The 25,162-nt window shown below is 33.8% G+C and overlaps 1 protein-coding gene across 2 annotated transcripts; it reads left to right on the top strand.

Moving 5' to 3' along the window:
- The first annotated feature begins 1,709 nt into the window (after positions 1–1,709).
- On the top strand, positions 1,710–23,746 carry LOC110111808 (beta-glucosidase 4). 2 transcript variants are annotated; one of them, XM_020843826.2, is made up of 14 exons: positions 1,710–1,864; positions 2,853–2,919; positions 3,002–3,060; positions 7,448–7,523; positions 8,964–9,038; positions 9,109–9,196; positions 13,036–13,261; positions 13,629–13,744; positions 17,905–18,116; positions 18,350–18,384; positions 18,521–18,623; positions 18,706–18,814; positions 22,876–23,093; positions 23,413–23,746. In XM_020843826.2, the coding sequence occupies exons 1-13, from the start codon at positions 1,775–1,777 to the stop codon at positions 23,063–23,065; spliced, it is 1,446 nt and encodes a 481-aa protein (XP_020699485.1). In that variant the 5' UTR covers positions 1,710–1,774; the 3' UTR covers positions 23,066–23,093; positions 23,413–23,746. The 2 variants fall into 2 exon arrangements, with proteins under 2 accessions (XP_020699485.1, XP_020699486.1); XM_020843827.2 differs by having other exon boundaries at positions 23,423–23,746.
- The last annotated feature ends 1,416 nt before the right edge of the window (positions 23,747–25,162 follow it).

Consider the following 25,162-nt stretch of genomic DNA (forward strand, 5'->3'; position numbering starts at 1 on the left):
AAGTATCTTTTAGTTGATTTAATGTACTTTACTAAATATATATGTATTTGATTTATTATTGTTAACAAGTAGCTTGATATCCGGATGCGTCATGTTCATAAGATGGTAATGTTATTAAAATATTTATAATTTAAAAATTATAATACATATAATAATTGGTAATTTTTAATAGTACTGCCCCCTGCCAACTAATACTCTAATACTCTCTTTGACATGTCAAAGATTCGCATCTAATTACAAATGTTACTAGCGATAAGTCCAAACAGGCGCGACTGATTTGGAATCAATCAGCCTCGAGTTCAGTTTTGAGTGGGGTAAGTTCTCTTAAAATTTTTATCATTTAAATATCTTGATTAACTCTTGATATATCATCAAAAAATTATGTTTTGATCAGACACGAATCTCGAGGAAAAATCAAGTTGGAATTTTTAAAAATTAAATTGGAGATCATTTGAACTTTGATTTCAGCAAACTTATTGAACGTCTCAAAAAATACGAACCCAACGAAACCAAATTCGACTCTATCCGAGCCCAAATGAGTCTAAATCAAAGACTTGAAGCGCATTTGGAAGGTTCAATCCATAATTTGGATTATCAAATAGCTTTCAAACGTGACATGCTTATAGTCGAATTGAGCTGCTCGATGAGATGAATCCAAAGAGCCCAAAATCACTGAATTATGATATCACTAAGACATTCAAAATGCCCAGTAAACGATCCATGATCAAGGGAATCAACATCAACCGTACATGCAAACCACTCCCAAAAACCCTTAATCTTCATCCTATTAACTAGCAATGCCACTCTAGGAAATCTATAAACAGACCCCTCACTTCTTATGAAAGGGACCCCGATCAAGGAAGCAAGAAAGAGATCGGAGATCGCTCTTACCACCTAGCTCCTCCTTGACCACCGCCTGACGCTAGACTTCTGCTGAACCAACGGCTAACACCAGAATTCTGCTGGACTTCTGCCGAACCAGTGTCTGACGCCAGACTTTCGCCGGACCACAAATTGATGCTCAGACTTCCGCCGGACCACCAACTAACGTCAGACTTCCGCCTGACCAAACGTTGTCAGAGTTGCGTCTGACCTCCATTTGTCACTAGATTTCAACCATACAGTTGATAATTATAAAATGATCGTCCTCAAGTACGATTCAACCAACTGTAATATACTCAAACACTAGTGGAACCATTTCAGTTGGGAGTGACCCCGTGATTTTTCTTATATTCAGGATTTTTCACGTAAAAAATCTTGTGTTCTCTGTTTGCGTGCTAGATATTCGTACAACGCTAAGATGTAAAATTCTGATTCTACTGACACGTATATTCTAACCCGCGACAACTCTTTTTGGCCATAATTATCATGGTACTTATTTGTTAAAAATGTGATAATCATTGTACTTATAAGATCTAAATCCTACTAAAGTGTATTATGATCTATATAGAAAAGTAATTTATAATTTTTATATAAACTTCTTGTAGTTTATTTATTCCGATTATTTTGTTATTTATAAATAAGCGCGCGGCATTTCTCATAAAAAATTTGAGTTTTTTTTTTTTAATTTATTTAATAAATGAAGCTTCACTAAGCTTAACATTAATAAATTTTACTTTTAACGATCGGTTTCAGTGTTTCACTAATATCATTTATTTTAATAAATTAATTAAGTATTATTATTTTCTCTCAATGAGCGGAACGAGCCCTTTTTTTATAAATCGCATCCGGCCCATCGCTTTTTCGCTCCTTCCTCGAACTTGATCAACCATCAATGGCTGCTCCAAAAGCAGACGCCGGCGAGGTTTCCCGGAACGATTTTCCCGCTGGCTTCGTCTTCGGGGTCGCTACTTCAGCCTATCAGGTTTACTGCGATCACTCACTCTTTGGCCATTCTCCTTTCAGTCGATCTGTTGAAACCTCATTCGTCTACCATTTTAGGACTTGGTCGCGTGTTTACTTTCTTTTTAGTGATCCAATGATGATCGTATTGCAATCGCTCCTCTTAACGGGTTGTTATCTGGTTCCGTTCTCCTTACAAGGCTGTACACTTGGTGTGGGATTGTCTGCAGGGAAGTAAATGAGTAGAAGAGAGATACATGCTGTAAGGGCCTTTTAGAACGTGTAAGTGAACACGGGAAGGGAGAGAGGAAGATACATGCTGCAGTGAAACTTCCGATTTAGGGCCGGCACGTGTTAGTCGTTATCCTGTTGATCTAGATTTGAATATCCTTTTTCGCAAGACTAATTTAGTGGTTTTTGTTTTTCTGATTGGAAATATTTTACCATGGACCTGGTTAGAGGGAAAATCACAGGCCATAAATCTTTTGGTGCAGGCAGGGTTCAAGAAAATAAAAGAGAAAACACAATATCATACCTATATTAAAAATTTATTTTATAACAATGAGCTCACTATCGATCTTAGAAGCTGGGCCTGTTATCGTTAGGGTGTTTCTATTATGAACATTTCATATGTTCCAATCAAGGAATTAGCCTCCCCGGGTTTTCTAGGATCTCATACACTGTATATGCCTTCTTTTATGTTTATGTACTGAATTCAATATAGTTCTATATTTACCATATACGGCTTCTTAAATTGTCTTTAATACCTTTTGAAATTTCTACGGATCCACATGTGCATGATTTATGGCGAACAATAGTTTTTTATCCACTTTTAAGCATCAATTTCCTTGCAGTTTATTTAAGTTTCACATGAAACTAGAGAGAAATAGCTTTTTAGTGAGCAGTCAAATTTTTATAGTATATGTTTTTCTTATAATAGACTTGTGGCTTATGCTCCATCTTTGGTTCAAATTTGTCATCTAACTTTTACCCAAGTTACTAATTTTTAGGTTGAAGGAGCAACCAATGAAGATGGAAAGGGTGATAGCATTTGGGACGTTTTCTCAAGAACAAAAGGTTAACTCTGTTTCTTTCTTCTTCCCTGTTACATTAAGCTGCCTGTCACAACCTCAATTCTAGCTTAATTTCATTTAACTAGGAAATATCAAGGATGGAAGTAATGGAGACATTGCTGTTGACCAATACCATCGCTACAAGGTTAATAACTATTCTTTTTAGCTTTTAATTTTGCAATCCTGTTTCTGAGCTTTAAATTCTAAGAATGCAACTGTGGAAAGCATGTATTTGCTAACAAATACTTGTTTTAGTCAACTGTCTCACCAAAATTTAAGGGATTCATTTAGGATTGATATTAAGTCGAATTTCAGTGAGTTTGCATAACCTTTAAATTGAAAATTTGATTGCTAATTTACTGAAACTTGAAATAAATTTCAAATTGAGCTGATTCAACTCGAAATCAACCGATTTTGATCACTCAAAAATGGATTTTGATTCAACTAAAACATTCAAAATTTTTTGTGTAACTCAAAATTTGTTTTGATTCATACTTGACTCAAACTCCAAATACATTTTGAGTCTAATTGACTCTACTGGAAATCCATTGATTTTTATCAACTCAAAATCAATTTATAGTTGATTCAAAATTCATGAATTGTTTCTGCATCTTAATTTTTTTTTTTTTGACATCAAACAAGCATGTGCTGCATTATTATACTTCTAAATAAATGCCCTTGATCTGTCTATCAACACCATGTCACCAACAAAATAAAATGAAATCAAACATTCCGTATTCTTGTCTAGAACTGAAACACCACCGAGAAATTTATATTTCTTGCATTATAATACTTTATACTTTTGATATGTACATGGAATCAAGGGCGGAACTGTTACAGCCTTAGGGGGGGCAATTGCCCCCCCTCAAAAAAATTTTTTTTTTATAAGGGTTAAAAAAAAAAAAATTTTTAGAAGAGTAAAAAAAAATTTTGCCCCTCCTAAAATTGTTTTTTGCCCCTAAAATTTTTTTTGCCCCTCCTAAAATTTTTTTTGCCCCCCCTAAAAAACTCTTTTATCCTATCTTACCCTAAAATATCTATATATTTATTCACATTTAGTTATAATATTCTTTTTCATATTTTTCATGACTGTTTAATTACATTTTTTTCCTTTAGTTTTCGTGCTTAATTTTTTTTTAAAAAAAATTGTCGTAATATATAGATATATAATAATATTTTTTTAATATTTAATTATTTTTCTGTTGTATTTGCCCCCCCTCAAAATTGAAGTTGGTTCCGCCCCTGCATGGAATGGTGAAAGCAAATATATGAAACATTTTTCTACATTTACTTTATATCTATGATGCACCAACACTTCTCCTCAATGAGGTATGCGGTGTCCGACACATATCGGACACAACACGCTTCCGACACGCCTAAGACGTGTTTGATTAAAAAAATATTTAAAATAAATTGGACACGCATGTCTGACACTCATGCCTTAAATATTTTATGACATTATTTTAATATAATTTCTCATCTTTTTAGTTCTTATTTATTAAAAATAAAAACTTAAATTTTTGTTTCCTCTCAATAACCCCAAATCAATGGACTGCACTAAATACCCCATTCCTCGAACATATCATTTTCATTTCTATCTCTAGATCGCAGCTAGGGTTTCACAATAACGCCTGATGTCATTGCAACATTGACGTCCAACGCCATCACAACATCAATGTTTCAAATCACCTCAAAATAAAAGTTTGACGCTAGCAATTTCTACTCCCACAATCATACCCCTACGTCGTCTCGACATCTCATATTTGACCAACATCATCTCAATATAAATCGACTGATGCTGCCTCGACATCAATTGCTTGATGCTCGACTCTTGATAGCATTGTCATCTCCTCTCTCGATGCTTGAAACACAACATCGACACCCAACTCTCGGCGTCCTAATAGTAATCATTTTAAACACAAATTCTAGTTAAATGATTTATTATTTCTCAATTATTCTTAATACTCTTCTTACTCAATTTCTATACACTAACTTTAAGATATAAAAATTATAATACTGTGTTCAACTTATATCCTTATCCTATATTTTTAATAATTGACGTGTCCCATGTTCATTTCTTATTGTGTCTGTATCGTCGTATCCGTATCCGTGCATCATAGCTTTACATCAATTTATTATAAATTTTTGGATATATGTTTAGGAAAATTATACTTGTGGCTGCAAGAAACATAGTATAGAGGTTCAAGCTTGTGTAATTCATAGAAAACCCAAAATGAAAAAAATTAGGTCATCATATTTCAAGCACAAATGCTTTAGATCAGAAAAGCTATAATGAAGAAATTGAATAATTAAGACATGTAAAAAGAACTTTACATGAAAAGAAGTTGAAAAATATTGTACTTCAAATTCCCTTGCTAAACATAAAATTTTTTATCTTTGTATATCAGCTTGTATGCTTAAATTTTCTTGAAACTCTTGCAAAGTAAGAGTTTGTTTTTAGATTATCGTGAAAAAAATCTCCTATAAGTTGGGATAATTTTAGAAGTTTTTAGTAAAGGTTTGCTGAAATTCCCTCTATAAGATGGGCATTTTGAATTTTAAACTTTGAAGATCGTTGAAATTTTTCCTGCGATACAAGGGGCATTTAATATATTTATTTCGCTTGACATCGTGCATTGTGTTGAGATTTTCAAATAAATATTTAAAATTATTTATACTACAATTTACCTAATCATGCAAGTATGGAGCAAAGGTCTTCTACTAAAATCACCAAAATTTTGAAGTTCTTGAAGTTTTTCATGTGTGATAATCTTAAGAAGCTATAAGAAAGGCCGCATCATAAAACCCCAATTTCGCCACCTCAATGACATAAGCTATCAAGTTCAAAGCCCAAATATAGTTGAGTCGCTAGTAACTTTATTTACTCAACAAGCCATAAGAAAGTCGTAGCACGCAAGCTTCCATTTCGTCAATACGTTGACAAGAGTTGTTAAATTTTAAATTTATTTGGTTCGATGAATTCAAGTAGCCCAAATCAAATAATACTTCTCAATTGGTCAAAAGGTCAAGATAATGCTGAAAGGATGGTCCAAATTTTAAAAAGGCACAAGGACGAAACGATCAAAATTTCATTTTCTATTCAATAAGTCAGTCAAGCATAAAGCAAAGGTTGAATGTGCTTCTCTTCTTCTATAAGTCCGACAAAGTACAAAGCACCTGACATAATCAGTTATCATGGAGTTCATAAAAAGCCTAAGACTGGGCCCAAGAAATTTTGTCATCAACAAGTTCATTATGTGCAAAACTTTGGATTGATAACTCTTCGTCACGGACTTAATATAAGCCCCAAAGGCTAGGCCACTACACCTATCATTTAGTAAGTATATCATGCACAACTCTCTTTGCTTTATGAAGCTTGGCATGCTTGCTCTACCATGCCTAATTTTCTGCCATGTTGTAGGTGTTTGGCTTGTTACATGCAACTTTGAAGTATAATTTTCGGAAATGTTGAAGAAATTTTAGTGTGTTTGTGGACTTTTATGTTCTATGTAATGGGTGTAGCCCAATGCATGATGCTACGACCATTGAAGGGTTTAGGAAGAGGTTGCATATTCAACCTCACCACTATATGGAGTGGCTGACTTTAATTAATGACTTTAGTTGCATCACATGAGTGCGTCCAAGCTCGAAAAGATGACCAGTTTTGTTTGATGGTTTTACGGAAGGGAACTTGATTGGTAATGAAATGCAGAATATGTGTTTAGCAATTGACATTTCATATTTTACTTTTATTTTGATATTTGTGTTTTACAAAGCATTGTAGTTGCATGTACCTTCCTATATGTATGCCAAACATGTATAGGAAATAGTTATGCTTCAATGCATGCTAATATAATGTTGGATATGTGAATGAAGTACACAAATTAATTAAACTAAATTGAAGAAGATGGATATAATGAATATCTAGATTGGATTTGGGGATATTTCGTTGATTAGGATGCTAGATTATATCCGAATTATGCAAGGATGCACCCACGTCCACCTAGCTCATTTAAACTACTAGCCTTGTCAAAGGCCTCTGGGCTTTGATTCCTTTTGGATGTGAACTGAGCCCTCCATAATTATACTTGATTGATTGATCAATATTTCTTAGTTAAGGAAATCAAGGCTTTGTTTAAGTAATGTTGTGTTCCACTCAATGCAAAGAAGTCGTCGCTACCTTACAGAGATATTGACTTGATCTTGAAATGTGCCATTTCTGATCATGAAGCCGTGATGTGCATACACATTGTGGTTCCACATTATACGGTTTTCTTCACTGAATATTCCAGACAAACCAAAACTACTCTTTGAAAACTAATAAAGAAGCAAAAATTAACATTTATGGTGCATCCTATTATGCCATATTCAGTTATTATGTGACTTTCCACATCGTCTTTTACAGTTTGTGTCACAACGTTACCCTATTATATGCAATTCCTTGATGTATGTTGACTAGTTTCTGCATCCATTTTGCTAAGAAACAATTGTCATTGTATAATATTTTTATGCTTCTACTGAATTAAAAACAGGAAGATGTAGAACTCATAGCCAAGTTGGGGTTTGGAGCTTATCGGTTTTCTATTTCATGGTCTCGTATTTTTCCTGGTATCCCATCTTTTCTTTATTGTTTATCTAAAATTTATATTTTATTGTACATTCTCTTGCATATTCTTTATTGCAAATATTAGATTTTCTCTGGGGTGCACATTACTATTGTATTATTGTTCTTTTATACCGTTGAGATAGATTCAGAAACCATTTTTTATTGCCTTTGATGTATAATACTGCATAGTGATAGCATCCTGACTTCAGACATTCATGCAGTTTTTCTTAATTTTGTTTGCATCATAAGGAGTACAAAAGTCTGGTTTTGTTTCTTGATATATTTTACCTCTTGAAAGTTGCATTTGGTCAAAGAAATAATATGCTTGTTTTAATATCAGGCCAAATACCTTGCATTATAGGTTTTATTGAGGATCTGTATCATTCTTCTTTTGCAATTGAGCCTTAGATTGGGTCTCATTATACATGTCAAGCCTACATGCATGCATACAGATGTTCATGCCATGTTATGTACATGCATACATTCCTGTCAAATGTGCATACATACATACAAACAACATGCATACATTCATGTCAAGTGCACATACACACATACATACAGCATGCATATATGTCAATCATGCATGCATACATACGTACATGCATGTAAAACATAAATATATGTCTAACACAACATGCATAGATGTCAAGTGTACATACATGCATTCATGCATATATGTCAACCATGCGTACATACATAGATGTCAAGCATGCATGCAAGACAGGTGTACATACATGTCAAACATAATTTTTGACACAAAACATATCTTGATATGATCCAAAAGGACCAAATTACAACTTAGTTTGAATTTTAAAGGTTTAGAATGATGTAATTAACATTCAATATTGTGAGCCTCCCATTGAACTTGTGGGCATTGGACCATTCATATTGGGTTTTAATGGCTATAAGTGGCTGAACAAATTGAATTCCTTATTGCATGAGCTTCAAGCATGTAAGGTGGATGCAATGGGTTCTTGGGCGCATCAATGGCAATATAGTCCATGAGCTATTTGTCCGACCAGTAAAGGTTCGATTTGATGCCCCCCTTTGGACATGATGCTAATAAGGTACAACACTCATGAACTCTGTTGCCATTGACGTGATTGTTATTGCATAGATTGTTCCAAAGCTCGAAGCTTCTTCGAATCACCATACCTCTTGTTTTCTACTATTTCATGGTTGATCATCTTTAATGTTCAAGGGAGGTGAATTAATCCATGGAAAATTGTATAAATATTAGTACTTATATTTGTAAATTGTTTGAAAGGTGATGACCCTCCTCACAAGTTTTTTTCTCTAAGTTGCTCTTCTAAGCTTTAAACCATCTCAACCAATACACTCACAACATCACCATCACTATAAGATTAGTAGAATTTAACTATTTGTTTATTTCTTTTATTTTTACTGAATAACTATTTATAAGATTTTTCCTACTCTTGCAGATGGATTTGGAAATAAAGTCAATGAGAAAGGAATTGTCTACTACAATCATCTCATTGATTATTTGCTAAAGAAAGGTTAGTAATCATGTTTACTGTAATTAAACATTTATCCATAAAGGCTTATGTTTATATTTGTCAATTGTAGGTATTCAGCCTTATGTGACATTGTATCACTGGGATCTTCCGTACACGCTTCATGAATTTGTGGGCGGATGGCTATCGGAGAAAGTAGTGTAAGCTGCACATATTAAACATTTTAAGTTGGTTGAGTTTTCTAGCATCATTTACACATCTAAACTTTTTTATATAGCTCTTTCAAAAACTAGAGCTCATGAATGAGAGCTATATAGAGATGGAATATTTGTGCTAGCGAGTTTTCTCAATCAACGATTTTAGCGTGTGAGATGATGGCTAGGGGTGCTATCTAGACTAGTGAAATGGCCTCTAGATTTTGATTTTGACTCGAAATGTGAGCCGGAATTAGAAATGATTGATTTCTAGTTTAAAAGCTTTACTAGCTAAGCCTATTAATTAATTTTATATGTAGGTTTTTCTTAGGTGACCAGAACGTCAAATTGAGCATTAAATAAAAGAATAAAATGACATTGTTCCCAATCAAGTAGGATGGGCCACAAAGATTTGCATGGTTTAAAGTATCCAAATAGCTTAACCACATCATTGTTCAAAAAATTACATTTTGAACAAATGCTCTAGGAACACTTTCAAGGAGAAGGATTTGAAAGCCTATATGAAGAATCATGTGAGTTAAAACCTCAATATCATGCAAGCCACAAAAACTATATGAGTAGCAAAAAAAAAAGAGTATATTTTTGTTTATATTAAACTCAAATAGTTTGAAAATTTCTAGATCTGTTGGGATTTGGGAATGAAGTGGAAAACATTAAACCCCATGAATAAAATGGAAAAGCCTCATAACATAATCTTGATGGTAAACCAAATGAATTATATGAAAATGCCTGGTAGCATACAACAATGGTTAATTTTTTCAATAGAGAATATATCAATAACATCAAAAATAAAACTAATAAGCCACTGAATGAAAAAGCCTTTTTTGGATGTGAAATTTTATTCAGCCTTGAACTTCGTGGAAATAAATTATAGTTGAATGGGCAAGTCACCATAGTTTGTATATGGTGAAGAAACATGGAACCAAGCATGCTTTAGTACCCCTGAAGTGTGGCAACCAAGAGGACCAATGGAAGGTGAGGTGAATGGCTCCTTGAAGGCAGTAAGACCACTCTCTTTTTGTCTTCCTTTTGTTGGAAAAGAATTTATTGTCTTAGTGGTGGATTTAGAAGGGATTTGGTTTGAAGGGACGATGCTTGACCTGCAAAATAAGCATGCGAATATGGAATCTAGTGTAGCCTAGTTGTAGGCAAAGTGATTAAAAGGAAGATTGTGTGATATTTTGTTGCATGGAGGAAGCAAGACAATATGCTTGAGTTTTATGGTAAACATGTGAGATGAGGTTATGTGAGGAGGGTAGTAATGCTTAGTTTTTCTACTCAATTATGATCATACATGTGGTGGGCAACTATGGGGATCAGAGCCTCCAAAGGAAATTGCACAATCTACCATAGATTGGTTGGACCTAATGACTTAGCTGAAGACTAACTCTTACTGAATATATGCCATACTTTGAATTTCTTTTCCCCAAAATTGTAATTCTAAGTTGTCATTTCAACTTGTCGCTTGTCGCCTTCATAGTCAATGGCTTCAACTAGGTTTTGCCCAATGTGGTCGAAACTTGCTAACTCGTTCATCTATGACTTCTTGTTGATACCTTTCTGGTCGCCATCTAGAGCTCTCCCTTCAGTTGTTCAAATTCGAGAAGTTTGCCTGAACCATTGGTTCTACCAATTGATTGCATTACTTTCTAACGCCTCTTGTCAATGTCATTGTTCGACAACATCTAGTCAGTGTCCACCATATTTTTGTTGCTCACATGATGATTGACGTCTTTAGGTTGGTCCTGACTGACATCTTTAGCTATGGCTTTTCTAACACCTTGCTGGTCTACTCGTTTATTGTCTATGGTTTCTTTCAAAATTCCAAACATTCCATCCATCATGCAATTCTCTTGGTTGAGATCCAAAAGCGACTTGACAACTCCCTCATTGATTCAGTCAACAACATCTCCACGACTAGCTCCTACTTTGTCAACCAACACTTACCTTCGACTGTCATCTCCAACAACACACATTAGCTCCCAAGATGGCTTCTCCTCCTAGCTCTTTGCCGAACGGCTTTAACTGACCATAATTCGCTACTCATTTGGTCGTTGGCTCCCCAATCAACAAGACTTGATAACTTCATGCTGATTGGCTAGTTGACCTAGGACACCTCCATTATGCATCATGACTCCACACTACTTATTAACGGCTATGTCAGAGCATGTTCTTCCTAGAGTTAATAGTGAAGCACTGCATGTTCTTTACACAAAACCACCTATGTCGCTAGATCAGATGGTCCCATGTTAGTAGAAGCAATGCCCATCCCTCTCAGATCGCTTTTAGGTGATTATGATGGCTCTTTGGAGTAGCCAAGTCGAGGTCGGCCTCCTTATAAAAGCCTATCATCAATGATGTGTAGGAATGCTTCCCCATTGAGGCTAAACTCATGTAAAAGAGTCTCCCTTTTCTCGTCTTTGATCTTTCCCTTCCCTCCCCTCTTCTTCGTCCTTCACCCACAAAGCTCCTCTCAATGCGGTGAGGTGGACCTTGTACTCTATGGAATTTTCCATTTTATGGTAGATTCCACTCTCTTATTTCAATTTGGATATAGGATATAATGCTGAACAACATAAATCTTTCATCTTCACTTCATCTTCTTCTCTCAATTTGGGAATTATCTCAAGCCAAAGGCTTGAATTCCCCCCCGCTTGATCATCATGACCATTCTTATATAGAAAGGAACCGTATGTCATGCAGGAGTCCCCAGGTATATGCAACACGTTCACTATTGAGGTAACAATACATGAAATTCCATTATGCAATATGTCAGCTTAGGTTTTTCTGGAAAGGAAGATAACATCTCTATGCGATAAACACCTGTAGGATGATTTGACTTGGGTTCTTAGTGAACCATGCAAGAGACACGACGTTTGTGCTGGAGGTCATCCAAAAAGATGCTTGAATACCCTTCACCTCTATGGAGTGCCTCTGTTTTATTCATCAATAATCTCCTATTTACAACAGAACAATCCTATTTATAGTAAGAGTTCGAGCTATTATTATAAATAGTACTAATCTTTTATGGATTAGGAATTAATGAACAAAATCTTAAAATATTGTAAGCTTTTTTTATTTGGAACCAACAAGATCCTAAGGTGGGTTGACTTGTAATGTACTTTGCACTGAACCATGAATGTTTGTTGCACCTTAAGATATGATGATCATAAGGTACACTCATGGGAGCATGTTTTTAATTTGAACCCTAGAAATCAAACATAGACGAGTGTCTTTCATTATATTGTATGATTATTTCCATCATAAGGTATAATGCATCAAATGTACCTTACTGTTTTGAGCATTTTGTGATATGTTTTGACAATTTCCTATAAAATGGTAATTTGTGCGAGCCTTTTCTTCTATTTTCTATTGAAAGTCTTAGACAAACTTTTCTTGAAAAAAAATATTGATGCAACACACGATCTTGCATTTCTGATGAAGACTGTGAACCTTGAGCTCTGCATTGTTTCCTCACCATTGTGAATTGGAAAATTTTCCGTCGCCTACCTTCGGTTATTTGACATCCGATAAACAAAATAACAAAAGCACCATTGTTCATAACTTACACTCTTTTATAATAGTTTTTAAAGCGGAAAATATAAGGAGTATATTCAGTGCAATTATAAAAATTCATAGAATTCTGATTAAAAATTGCAAATCCTGCGCAACACAATAGCTGGCTGTGATTAATGGAAAATGATATTGTATCAACTTTGTTAAGTTGGAAATACTTATGAAGTTTGGAGTGTTTTAATACAATTTATTAAACTTTGATGATCGTTATTCTTCATTCTAACTTAATTATCTGGTTGAATGGCCAGTGAATATTTTGCATTGTATGCAGAAGTTTGTTTTGCAAGGTTTGGTGACAGAGTTAAGCATTGGATGACGATCAATGAACCTCTTCAAACAGCTATTAATGGCTATTCCATTGGTATATTTGCTCCTGGAAGACATGATAACCCGTACAAAGAACCCTATTTAGCTGCTCATTACCAGATTTTGGCCCATGCAGCTGCTGTTGATGTCTATAGGAAGAAATTTAAGGTATGCTATAGCTAATTAAGATTTCTTTTGATATGATATTCCAATGAGATTTTGATGTCTTTCTTTTATAATGGCATGGTCACTTGTGTTATCATTTTTTTTCTACAATGAAAGATGTTGAGGTGATTAATGTCTTGCAATGATTTTAAAATTTCCCATGCACATATGAAAATGGAAATTTTTTTGCTTTAAACTTCTATTTTCTGATCACTTGCATGCATAGTAAAATTTTCTTGCGAAACTTCAATCCATGAAGAATTAGTTTATATAAATTTCATTATCGGATATGATAGTCATCATCATCATCTTTGTACTACGATTTATATATGGCAAAGTAAAGAGGCTAAAAAATAATTTATCCATTTAGGCTACACAAGGTGGGGAAATTGGGTTGGTAGTTGACTGTGAATGGGCAGAGGCTTTTTCTGACAAAGAGCAAGATAAGATTGCCGTAGAAAGGAGGCTGGATTTTCAGCTTGGGTGGTACATCTCATTTCCTTTCACTTTCTTAGTTCCTGCTGAATTTTTTCTTTGCACATGGAATTGTGGATGCAAATTGTGTTGTGGAATATTTTCATTCTCGCTGATTGGTTTGCCACCTGAAGCTTGTATAAGTTGTTTTGTGGGACAAAAATTTGACCTGATACTAGGCAAATGCAGTTTTCTCTATAAAATAAATAAAAGAATGCATATTAGTGAAGTCATTATATCACTAAACATCTTGGCTCAGAAATGACTCTTACATGAGTTCAGCAACAGGGGGGAAAGAACTGTTTTCAAGGAGTAAGTTTGCGTTGTTATACATGTACTCTAGTATTTATATTTATAAAGTTTGTTATCTTTTTTGTCTAAAAAATTGCAATTAGTTTTTGATAATAGTACTTAATATCATAAAATATAATTTCAAGGAAATGATCTACCTATGATGCACGGACACTTCTTCTCAATGAGTTATGCAGTGTCTGACATATATCAGACACGACAAGCGTTCGACACGCCTCCGATATGTATCAGATGCGTCGAAGACGTGTCCGATTAAAAAAATATATTTAAAAATTTTTGGACACGTGTATCTTAAATATTTTATAAATTTTTTTATTAGAATTTTTTATATGAATTTTAATTTATTTAAAAATAAATATTAAATTTCTTATTTCCTCTCAATTGTCCACACTCAATATCCCATTTCCCATACATACCATTTTCATTTCTCTTCAGCAGATCTCAGCCAATATTTCACAACAACGTCTAATGCCAATTGCAATATCGACGTCCAACACCATCACAACATCAATGTTCCAAAATCATCTGAAAATTAAAGTTTGACGCCAGCAATTTCTATCCCCATAATCATGCCCTCGCGTATATCAACATCTCATCTTTGTAGCAACATAGATGACTACGTTGTCTCGACATCGACGCTTGATGCCCGATTCTTGATAACACTGTTGTCTCCCCTCTCGATGCTTTAAATATGACGTCGACATTCGACTCTTGACATCCTAATATTAATAATTTTAAGCACAAATCCTAATTAAATGATTTATTATTTTTCAAAATTCTTAATATCTTGATTACTCGTTTTCTATAAACTATTTTAAGATATAAAAATTTTAATGTTGTGTCAAACTCATATTTGCGTCCTATAATTTTAATAATTGACGTGTTTCGTGTCCGTGTTGTCGTATCTGTGTATGCGCATCATAGTGCTCTATAACTCAAGTTTGCTTCATGGTTGTGTTCTATGTGTATGGTGCTAAATCTTGAGCCGAGCTTATAAACTAGAGTTAAAGGATGAGCTTAACATAAAGTCATATCATGTTAAGTTTGTACCTTTTTGACATGAAACTAAGGAGATCCCGGCTTCTCTTTTCAATCTCTCTTTCTATATCTTCTTTCTCTCTTCAAGCTCGAAACTCAAAAAATGGAAGAATGCTTGACAAAGATGATCTAAGGGATCCTCGAGCATTCCCACAAACTGCTCCCTGTGTTTAGTCCTCTTGAGAGTGGGTTATGCTCTCTAATTCATAATCACCAACTTAGCCTTAGAGTCATCATATCCACTCAAGCTGATGATGAAACCTATCTCCAAAAACTGTATTGCTAAAACACTTCCTCATTGTTTCATGAAGCACTGATCTTTAGCTCACCAATGCATTTTCTATGAAAATATAGGGGTTAGCTTCCTCCCAAGTTCAAAATTTCTCATCTTGATTTTTCCAAAGGCAGTTGGATGTGAATGACTATTTTGCCCATTGAGTGTTGGTGATTCCCCTTATTAGCATTAGTGATGCACTTAAATGCTGACTACATTTTACCAACCTTAAAAAAGGTGCCACTGAAGTGGTTTTAATGTCTTCTACTATGAAGTATTTATTCATATGCTAACTTCAAGCCAAAAATCGGAACTTAGTTCGCTGGCAACCAAAATATACCAAAGAATTCACAAATTCTTATGAGTGGGAGGCAAGAGTTGGGCAAATTACTCCATTACTTTATGACTTGTTTTCAACTTGAAATTCAGGATTTCCAGGACTACTTTCGCAATCTTGTCAGATATTTCACCTCTCTACTATTTTGTCTACCTTCATCATAAACTTCTTCCTTACAAAAGATCACATAGTGTTGGTTTTCTTTCTTGCCATGTCTTGAGAAGCCAATGAATTGGAGGTGCTTCCTTGGAGAATTCAAAGGTTTGTTGAAAAGTTGGCACTATCATCATTTTGAATTTCTATATTTATAGAGTTCGAAATGAGGAGAAACTTAATTTTCTGCACCTAATCAAGATCGCTCTTGTGGTAAGTAGTTGTCAAGATTAAAGCTCTCAGAAGAAACTGCCATCAATCAAGTTGTCCCCTGGGTCAATGTGCCTTAAATTGATGGTTTGGTTTATGATCAATTCCTTCCGAACATTTGTGTTCTTTCTTTCAAAACATTTACCTTTCAACAGCCATCTATTGAGTTGTTGTCCATAGCCCTCGAGCTAACAACCTAGATCTTCAGCGCCGTCTTTGATAAGAACCATACTTTCTTTAGATTATGGCAGTATGTTTAGACCATTAACTCTTTTAGTGACACCTTATGCCACAATGGGTTATCCTCCAGCTGCGAGCATTTGTGAAGACTAACGGGGATGTTGAGTCTATTAGTTGGTGTGATTTTTTCCTGGCAATTCCCACTGATGTCTCCCTTCGAGGATATCCAATCGGCCTCCATAAAGATTCTTTCCGGTCACCTATTGATCGTCTCTCTTATTCCAATTGTATTCCTTGGCACATTTCAGTAGGAACCTTATAACGAAGCTTCTATGATTCCTCATTAATTTGCCGGACCAACATCTATAGTTCCCTATCGGTGTCCCATCATTCCAGTCAATAGTTAATACATCATCTTTCGTTTGGCATTCAAGAGCAGCCTTCACTAACTTCCTCTTTGAGTCCTTTCTCAACTTCCCTGCCAACCAACTTATTCCATAGTGGCCAACTCTAGAAGCGTCTCTCTTCCTTCTAATGTGTTTGTTAGATCTTGTTGAATCTTGTCAACAACACATTTCAACTTTCTGCTGACACCGTGTTAAGGCCGGCCTGCATCCATTGCTCATCCAACTATTGACTCCGTAGTCAGTTGGCCTTGGCATTTCTTGGTTGCCAATCGTCTGTGAATCTACTCGCTAGGACTTTTCCATCTAGCCTCTAAAACCGCATCATTTATTGAAGGTCCAAGATGGGCATATTCAAAGCACATCCCTTTTACTACATCATGGATGTAATCATATACATATACTGTCTTTATATATCTTTCTCTCATCTCCATAGGGAAATCAACTACCACTCCTTGGAAGATCAATGGCCCAACACTCTTGAATTAACGACCAACCTCTCAGCTTCTTTCTTCCAGTTTGAAAGTATTTTGGGCCAAAGGATCTACCCTTATTGATTCTTTATCTCCTTGGACGCCATCCTCCACTTCTTGCAGGTCTCTGGGTTCCCCTACTGCAAATCAATTTAAACTAAGCTGAAAGAGTTTATTAGAATCTATACTTCATAAAAACCATAATGTTTGTTTGCTTATTTTTTACAAAAAAAGTTCATATATTCACTTTCAAGTTTTGGGCAAACTATTAGGTCCGGTCACCCGATAGAGAAATCATCTCTATCTACAGTAAATCGCAGTTACTGTAGCAGTTGTGCTTTGACTGTGCTTTTGCTGTAGACAGAGAGAAATCCGAATGTATCTCTCTATCAGGTGACCGGACCTAATAATTTTCCCAAGTTTTGACTGTGTTATTTTTTGTGCTACTTTTAATGGCAATATTTGCATTGTTAATTTTAACTACTTGTTTAGTGTGAGATGATTTTGAAAACTTCAAGAAATTTATAAGGTTTTATGTTCATTTGTTTTAGGTTTTTGTGCTTCTGAGATAAACCTTGTTATTTTTTTCCAATACAGCCCTGCATAGATTTTACTTTTTAATGAAGCATATATGTTATGTTTAACTATTGAAGGCTCTTCTTTTAGAAAACAAAATTTGACATTACAGGTTTTTTTTTTTTGTACGTTGTCCTTTTGGAGAGAATTTATATCTATTTCTACATTACTCCAGAGCGGTGAGGCTATAAATCATCATGTTATGTATTTGCAAGGTTTCTGGATCCCATATTTTACGGAGACTACCCTGCAGTTATGCGAGAAAGGCTTGGAGATCACCTTCCACAGTTTACTCAAAGAGAGAAAAAATTACTACGAAATTCAGTTGATTTTGTAGGGCTCAATCATTACACTTCCAGATTAATTGCTCATGCGACTTGTGCAACAGAGGGACCTTTTTACGAAGTACAGGAATTGGAGAGGATAGGTAACTATTTCAATAAACTCCATTTCTTTTTATGAGTGATGTATCATCTCTAATAAAAGCCAAACTACTTTGATTCCTAAAAATTCAAAAATAAAATGCACAAAATCACATTACTTTTTAAGAGTTTACTGGAGTTGATGCTTGAATGTGATGGTGATAACCTTTTATCCTTTATTCTTGCTTTGAACTAAGCTGATAAAGTTCTAATCCAACTTCATAATTCTCATGTATAGTTAACTGGCAAGGTGGCGACCTAATTGGTGAAAGAGTAAGATTTCTTACACATTGCCTTTATTTTTCTGGATAGTTTCACTGAGTTATTGTATCTATGGACGGTAAAGAAAACTTATTGTTTGTGCTTGCCTACTTCTTTTATAAGTTTAACTTGAGTTCTCTAACTTCAGGCTGCATCAGATTGGCTTTACATAGTTCCTTGGGGCTTGAGGAAAGTCCTTAACTACATCGCACAGAAATATAAAAATCCGCCCATCTACGTAACTGAGAATGGTGACGCTCTATAATCTAGGTGCTTTAGATTTTTCACTTTTGGTGTTTCTTACTCATTTAATGTCTGTGGATTGACTTGCAGGCATGGATGATGAAGAAAAGGAAACAGCAATAATCAACGAATTTCTCAGTGATGAGAAGAGAGTGGAATATTTCAAGGGCTACCTTGGTGCGGTAGCGCAAGCTATCAGGTACTTTAAATCTGTTTTAATCTTGATAATTTGCAACACTTTTTTCTCTTGTGTGGATTTCCTTCTTGAGTGTGGCATCTGAGCCTATTATTAGCGAGACGACAGAAACTATTCTTTCATTTTGCCTTCTATAGGAATAACTTTTGCATTTCAAGCATGTCAGTAGGTCACTGGGTAAAAGGGAGACACAAGATTCCCTTTTGCAAGCAAAAGGGTATCTTGATGTAAATGGTTGGACTGGAAACTAATTGTTTTTTTTTTTTTAATGTAATGCTGTTAGAATGATTTAGTATATTTAGATTACCTGAGGAAATTTATTATTGGTAGATCACATGTCATTAAGTACGTCAAAAAATTTGTTTTTGTAAACACAAAATAATAAATATAATAATCAAAACCCAAACAATAATTTTTTTTTTTTTAAAAAAACCCAAACAATAATATAATAATTGAATGAATCAGACAATGAGATATTTGAACCATGCAAAAATAACGAACAATTATAAAATGTTCACCACAATTGAAATCTCATGTTTGCCAAATTTAATTGGAACATTAACAAACCAATAGCAAAATATGTTACAAGAAAAAAGGTCAAGCAAAAAATATACAACAACAACAAGCCTTTATCCCATAGTGGGGTCGGGTATATGAATCCTTTTTCTCCATGGTGTCCTATTAAAAGTCAAATTCTCATTTAAATCCTATAAAGAAATATCACTTCTAATATTTTCTAGCCAAGTATTTTTAGGTCTACCTCTACTTTTCTTAACATAAGTCAAATCTAATACATCTAATTTTCGAACTGGGTCATCGGAAGGCTGCCGTTTAAGTGACCAAACCATCTAAACCATCTAAGGCAACTCTTTCTAATCTTATCTTCAACTGGAGCTATCCCAACCTTTTCACATATATGCTCATTTCGTATCCTGTCTCTAAGAGTAAAGTCACTCATCCATCTGTGCATCCTCATCTCTGCAACACTTAATTTAATATTAAGTTTCTCTTTAATGTCCAACATTCTGCACCATGAAGCATTGCAGGTCTCACTACCATCTTATAGAATTTTCTCTTAAGTTTGAGAGGGACTTTTCTATCACACAACAAGCCCAATGCATTCCTCCACTTCAACCATGCAACTTGAATTCTACTAATAATATCCCCCATCTATTTCACCATCAGTTTGAATAATAGATCCAAGATATATAAACCGTGTACTCTTATTAATGACTTGATCGCCCAAAGTCACAATTCCCCCACTCGATCTATTATTACTAAAATTACACTGCATATATTCAATTTTAGATATACTCAAACGAAAGCCTTTAGACTCTAAGGTTGACCTTCATAATTCAAGTTTACCTTCAACTTCCTCTTTAGTCTTATCAACAAGAAGAATATCATCAGAAAAAACATACACCAGGGTACAACATCTTGCAAATGCCTAGTGAGAACATCCATGACTAAAGCAAAAAGATATAAGCTTAAGGATGATCCTTGATGTAATCCAATTGAAATAGGAAAATACTTGGTCAAATCACTTTGTGTTTGAACACGAGTAATAGCTATATATATATATATCCTTATTGACTTAAATATAGGCATTATTAATACATTTCTTATGTAGAACTCTCCATAACACATCTTTTAGAACTTTATCATATGTTTTCTCTAAATCAATAAAAAACATATATAGACCCTCCTTTTTCTCTCTATAATTCTCCATCAAGCCTCTCAATAAATGTATAGCTTCCATAGTAGACCTACTTGGCATGAATCCAAATTGATTTTGAGAAACATTAGTGTCATGCCGCAACCAATGCTCCATAACTCTCTCCCATAGTTTTAAACTATGACAATCTTGTGCATCACATTTATTCTTAAAAATATGAATCAACACCCTCATTCTCCACTCATATGGCATCTTTTTAGTCTTCAAATAATATTAAAAAATTTGGTAAGCCAAAAAATTTCTTCATCTCCTAAGCATTTCCACACCTCTATTGGAATATCATCAAGTCCAACAGCTTTTCCACACTTCATTTTCTGTAAAGCCTCTTTAATTTTGGTTTTACTAATATGCCGGTAAATACAAAAATCTTTATTTTCATTTAGAGTGCTAAGGTCATTAAAGTCAATCGCATTCTCATAATCTTCATTGAAAAGCTTAGCAAAATATCTCATCCACCTTTGTTGAATATCCTATAATAAAAGCATCTTTTGATCTTCATCGTGAATAAACTTTACTTGAACTAAATTCTTGCTACTCATATCTTTTTGCTTAGCTAACTTATACATATATCTTTCATCCTACTTAGTATCTAATATATTATATAAATCATTAAAAGTTTAAATCTTTGCATTGCAAATTGCTTTCTTAAACTCCTTACAGGCTTCTTTATTTCTTTCTCAATCATCAAACATTTTACAGCTAAACTAATTTTTATAATAAATTTTCATATTTTTTTATCTTTTCTTGCATATTTTAATTCCACCACCTATTTTAAAATATTTAGGCCTCGCATCAGTTTAAGGAGATGACTTCCCTTTAAAAATTAGATCATGAAAACATGCACCAACTTCAAACCTATAAAAGAATTGTCAGAAAATCGTGAAATCACATGAATATCACCACAATACTCGCACCCATCATGGTAAAGGATAATAACGAGAAACAACAAACCTGCAGTTAACATAATATCGAAAAAGTTGTATTAAAGGTAACAAACCTCATCTTCGGGTAAAATCTCACATCAATTTACTTAACTTGGATGATTTTGACTTCAATGAATTAAGTTTATCATATTCATTCAGCAAATCTAAGCATTAATTTTATGTATCTAAAATATCCCCAATAGTCTATTCATAAAATACTCTCTCTTTAATTAGATCGAATTCAATCATTATTAATTCTTTTTAGTGACCCAAGTAATGTCCCACGTTTAGTTGACCTGTTTGATATCAATTTGATGCCTGATAGTTTGGGTTAAGATTCTTCATTACAACAAGGATTATGTGGTATATGTAAATTATGCAAGAAAACCCTCGATTCACTTATAACAAACCCATTAAATACATCAAAAATTTGAATGAAAAATAGTAAATATGTAATGATTGAATAAATCTAAAAATTAGTGAGAAATTCAAATTATGTAAATGATAGGAAATACTTGAGTTCGAAAGCAATCCTAAGGGAATACTTGAGTTCGCAAGCAAACCTATCACTAATTGGAGACAAAACAGCGAGAAATAAGCAAAAATCTGGGAGAAATCAGCCCCAAAACGATAGATTGCAATAAGGGAAACAAAGTAAAAATCACACGAAAGCAAGATACAAGTGATCCTCAATTCGAGAGGAGGATCGTCTCTCCCAAATCTCTAGACAAGAGAGTCTAGAGCCCAAAACGCCCAAGAGACTCCAAGAAGATTACAATACTTGCATGCATTTCCCTTCCCCTTACCTCTCCTATTTAAAGACTTTTTCACCTCCTCAAATCTTTCTTAAAAATAAATTCAAATCCTATGGACCCCACTCCTAGGCGGTAATCTAATTTGGGCAAGAAAGGAGGTGAAACCGCCTCCTTTTGTATACAATTGCCGGTCCATAGGGGCCGGCTGAGGCGGTTCCTTCTGAACCGCCATATCAGTAAAATGAACGAGTAATTATAATTTATTCATCACAATTAGAATACTGTTTAAGCTAAATTTGAATAAAATCAAGAACACGATATATAAAATGACATTCTAATAGGTTTTGTATTTATGAGTACTCACTTTTTGACTCCACAAATAAACGAGTCGATTATAAATGAACATTTCTTAAACCTTAAACAGTAGTTAACGAGTCAACAATGTGCGGTTGCATGACTTGAGACTTGTTCACATCACTATTATTTTTGTTTGGTACAATTTTTTAATTATTTTTAAAATAATTTTGGTGCAAAAAAGTTTGAACTAAAAATATTTCTTTTGTACTAAAAAGTTTGAACTAAACATTAGCAATCACAATGAATATTTCTTATAATGCCTAACCAATCTGTTCATTCCCAATTTCCCATCAGGGACGGTGTGGATATCCGCGGATATTTTGCATGGTCATTTTTGGACAATTTTGAGTGGGCCCAGGGATACACTAAGCGGTTCGGGCTTGTGTACGTGGACTACAAAGACGGGCTTAAAAGGTACCCAAAGTCATCTGCTCTCTGGTTTTCCCATTTCTTGAAGGGCAAATCGGTCCACGAGGAGAACTGAACCACATGGATCCGTCAATTTTACCTCGGTAATATTTTTACTTCAACTCAGTACCTTTTTTTTTATTCTCATTTTGTCTTATATTCAACTGATTTGCCTGCTTTTAACTATTTGGTCCAATTTTAGATGGAAATTACTGTTGGCTTTGAAGAAAAATAAAAACTATCTTTTTTTTTTTAATTCAATATTATAGTATTTAGAACCTTTCAGCGTTTTGATTGGTCCATGAAGGTCATATAAATTTGATGTGATAAAATTATGTTCTACAAATATTGAATTTTAATTATTTTGATATTATAAAATTTATATGCGTCATATTATTGTAATTGATAGCTTTCGCTCTTTAGTATCTTTCAGTCATCATCATCATAGTTTAATGGTTGGAGGTGAGTACAGTACAATGGTCCCCAGGGCCATGCGTCTTTCTGGGCCGGTCTTGCTGTCTACCGGTAGAGTTAGCCCAATTTAGCTATTTGACGATGGATTGGCCTGTTAAATAAAATGCTTGTGTGATAATTCCACTAAAAAATTGAATGATAATAGCTTCAATTGAAACAGTTGAGCTGCAAATCATTTGCTGTAAATAAATTTTAAACTGATTATTTTCATATTTCTATAAGTTTTTATGTGTGATGATAGAATTTTCATTTGTAATACAATTTGTTTTGGATGTTATTATTGCTATTGCCGAATATGGTATCAAAATCATTGATGTTTATTAATAATCATAGAATTATCAAAAAATGGTTGAGAACTGATCAAATTGGATGAAGAAATGGATGGTTTTTTATGCTTCATTTGATTTGAACCTGAAATATTTCTTATATTAGGATATTGTCTTTGTATGTTAATGAATAATTAAATCTTTTTAATTGTATTCGAAAAAAAAAATTCTCCATAATTCATAGAGATAAAGATCTTTCCATGCTTCTATAAAACCTAAAATTAGCTAAATTCAATTTTGCTTTTAGATTAAGATTTTATTTGGGACGATTTTTTTTTCTGCTTCATAAAGCAGCTTTCTATTATAAAAATTAAAATTTGTATACTAGAAAGTTGCTTTATGAAGCAATAAGAAAGCCGTTTCAAACTAAGCCTAAATCGGCTAATTTGTTGGTTCTACCTTCATTCCAAAGCAAAGCTTGGCCTTATTTAACGTATGATTACCTTTGGTAAAGTGCTTAAAGGGTCCATGTAGCCATTATGCTCAACCACTTAGCACAAAAGTGTGAATTTACTTTTAAGATGCTCATTCTCAGCGCTTTAGCCTTTAGGGAGCATTAGCAAATAGCAATGGCTGTTAGTGGGCCCTTTTTCATTTTTAAGGAGTTAAGTCCTGCTAAAAGTTTATTGTAGATTTTCACATTTATGTAATAATTAGTCTTACATTTTTTTTTATGAATGATTATAATATTCTTCACTCTTTTATGAGCTATTGTTCTTGTTATGCTTTTTAATGTCAGTTTCATTTGGGATGATTTTTTTACTATTTTTAGTATAATTTTTTTTAAATAATGATTTAAAATTATGCCAAACAAAGCAGAATATTACAAATCATTTTTTCATATCAATATAGAATAAAGGCTGTCAGATATTAAAAACCCACAAAAATAATAATAATGATTACATTATACCTGTATGATCATATTTAATTAGTACTAAGCTGGAGAAAATATTATTAGAAATGGAAGCCAGTTAAGATACTAGTTAGCTAGCTAGCTGTTACCATATGTGTTAACTAACCAAGTTTATGTAATTTGTCGCATGCTAGGAGGCTATAAAGTTTTTATTTTTATATACTATTTTTTATCGAATACAGTCTAACGCTTGTAAATCTTGTTTTTTTATAATAATCTCAAAAAATATGCATAATACATTAAAAATGAATTTTAAATATTTTTTCTTGTAATATAAAATTCATCAATATTGTGATATAAAATTTTTTGAGCCAATATTCGCTTCTTGAAAATAAAATATTATTTTATTAAATGATTATGATTTTCAAATTTTTTTTTTTTTTGAATTTATGATATGACAGTATTAGATTTTTTTTAGTAAAATAGTATTACATTAAATCAAATTATTGTAGCCCAAATC

The sequence above is a fragment of the Dendrobium catenatum genome, unplaced genomic scaffold, assembly GCF_001605985.2.
Source record: "Dendrobium catenatum unplaced genomic scaffold, ASM160598v2 fragScaff_scaffold_621, whole genome shotgun sequence".
Classification (NCBI taxonomy): domain Eukaryota; kingdom Viridiplantae; phylum Streptophyta; class Magnoliopsida; order Asparagales; family Orchidaceae; genus Dendrobium; species Dendrobium catenatum.

Excerpts from the sequence above, each read along its gene's own strand:
- LOC110111808 (XM_020843826.2), top strand. The coding sequence starts at position 1,775 with ATGGCTGCTCCAAAAGCAGACGCCGGCGAGGTTTCCCGGAACGATTTT. Across the intron at positions 2,920-3,001 it reads CGTTTTCTCAAGAACAAAAG|GAAATATCAAGGATGGAAGT; the intron begins GTTAACTCTGTT and ends TCATTTAACTAG. Across the intron at positions 9,197-13,035 it reads TGGCTATCGGAGAAAGTAGT|TGAATATTTTGCATTGTATG; the intron begins GTAAGCTGCACA and ends TTGAATGGCCAG.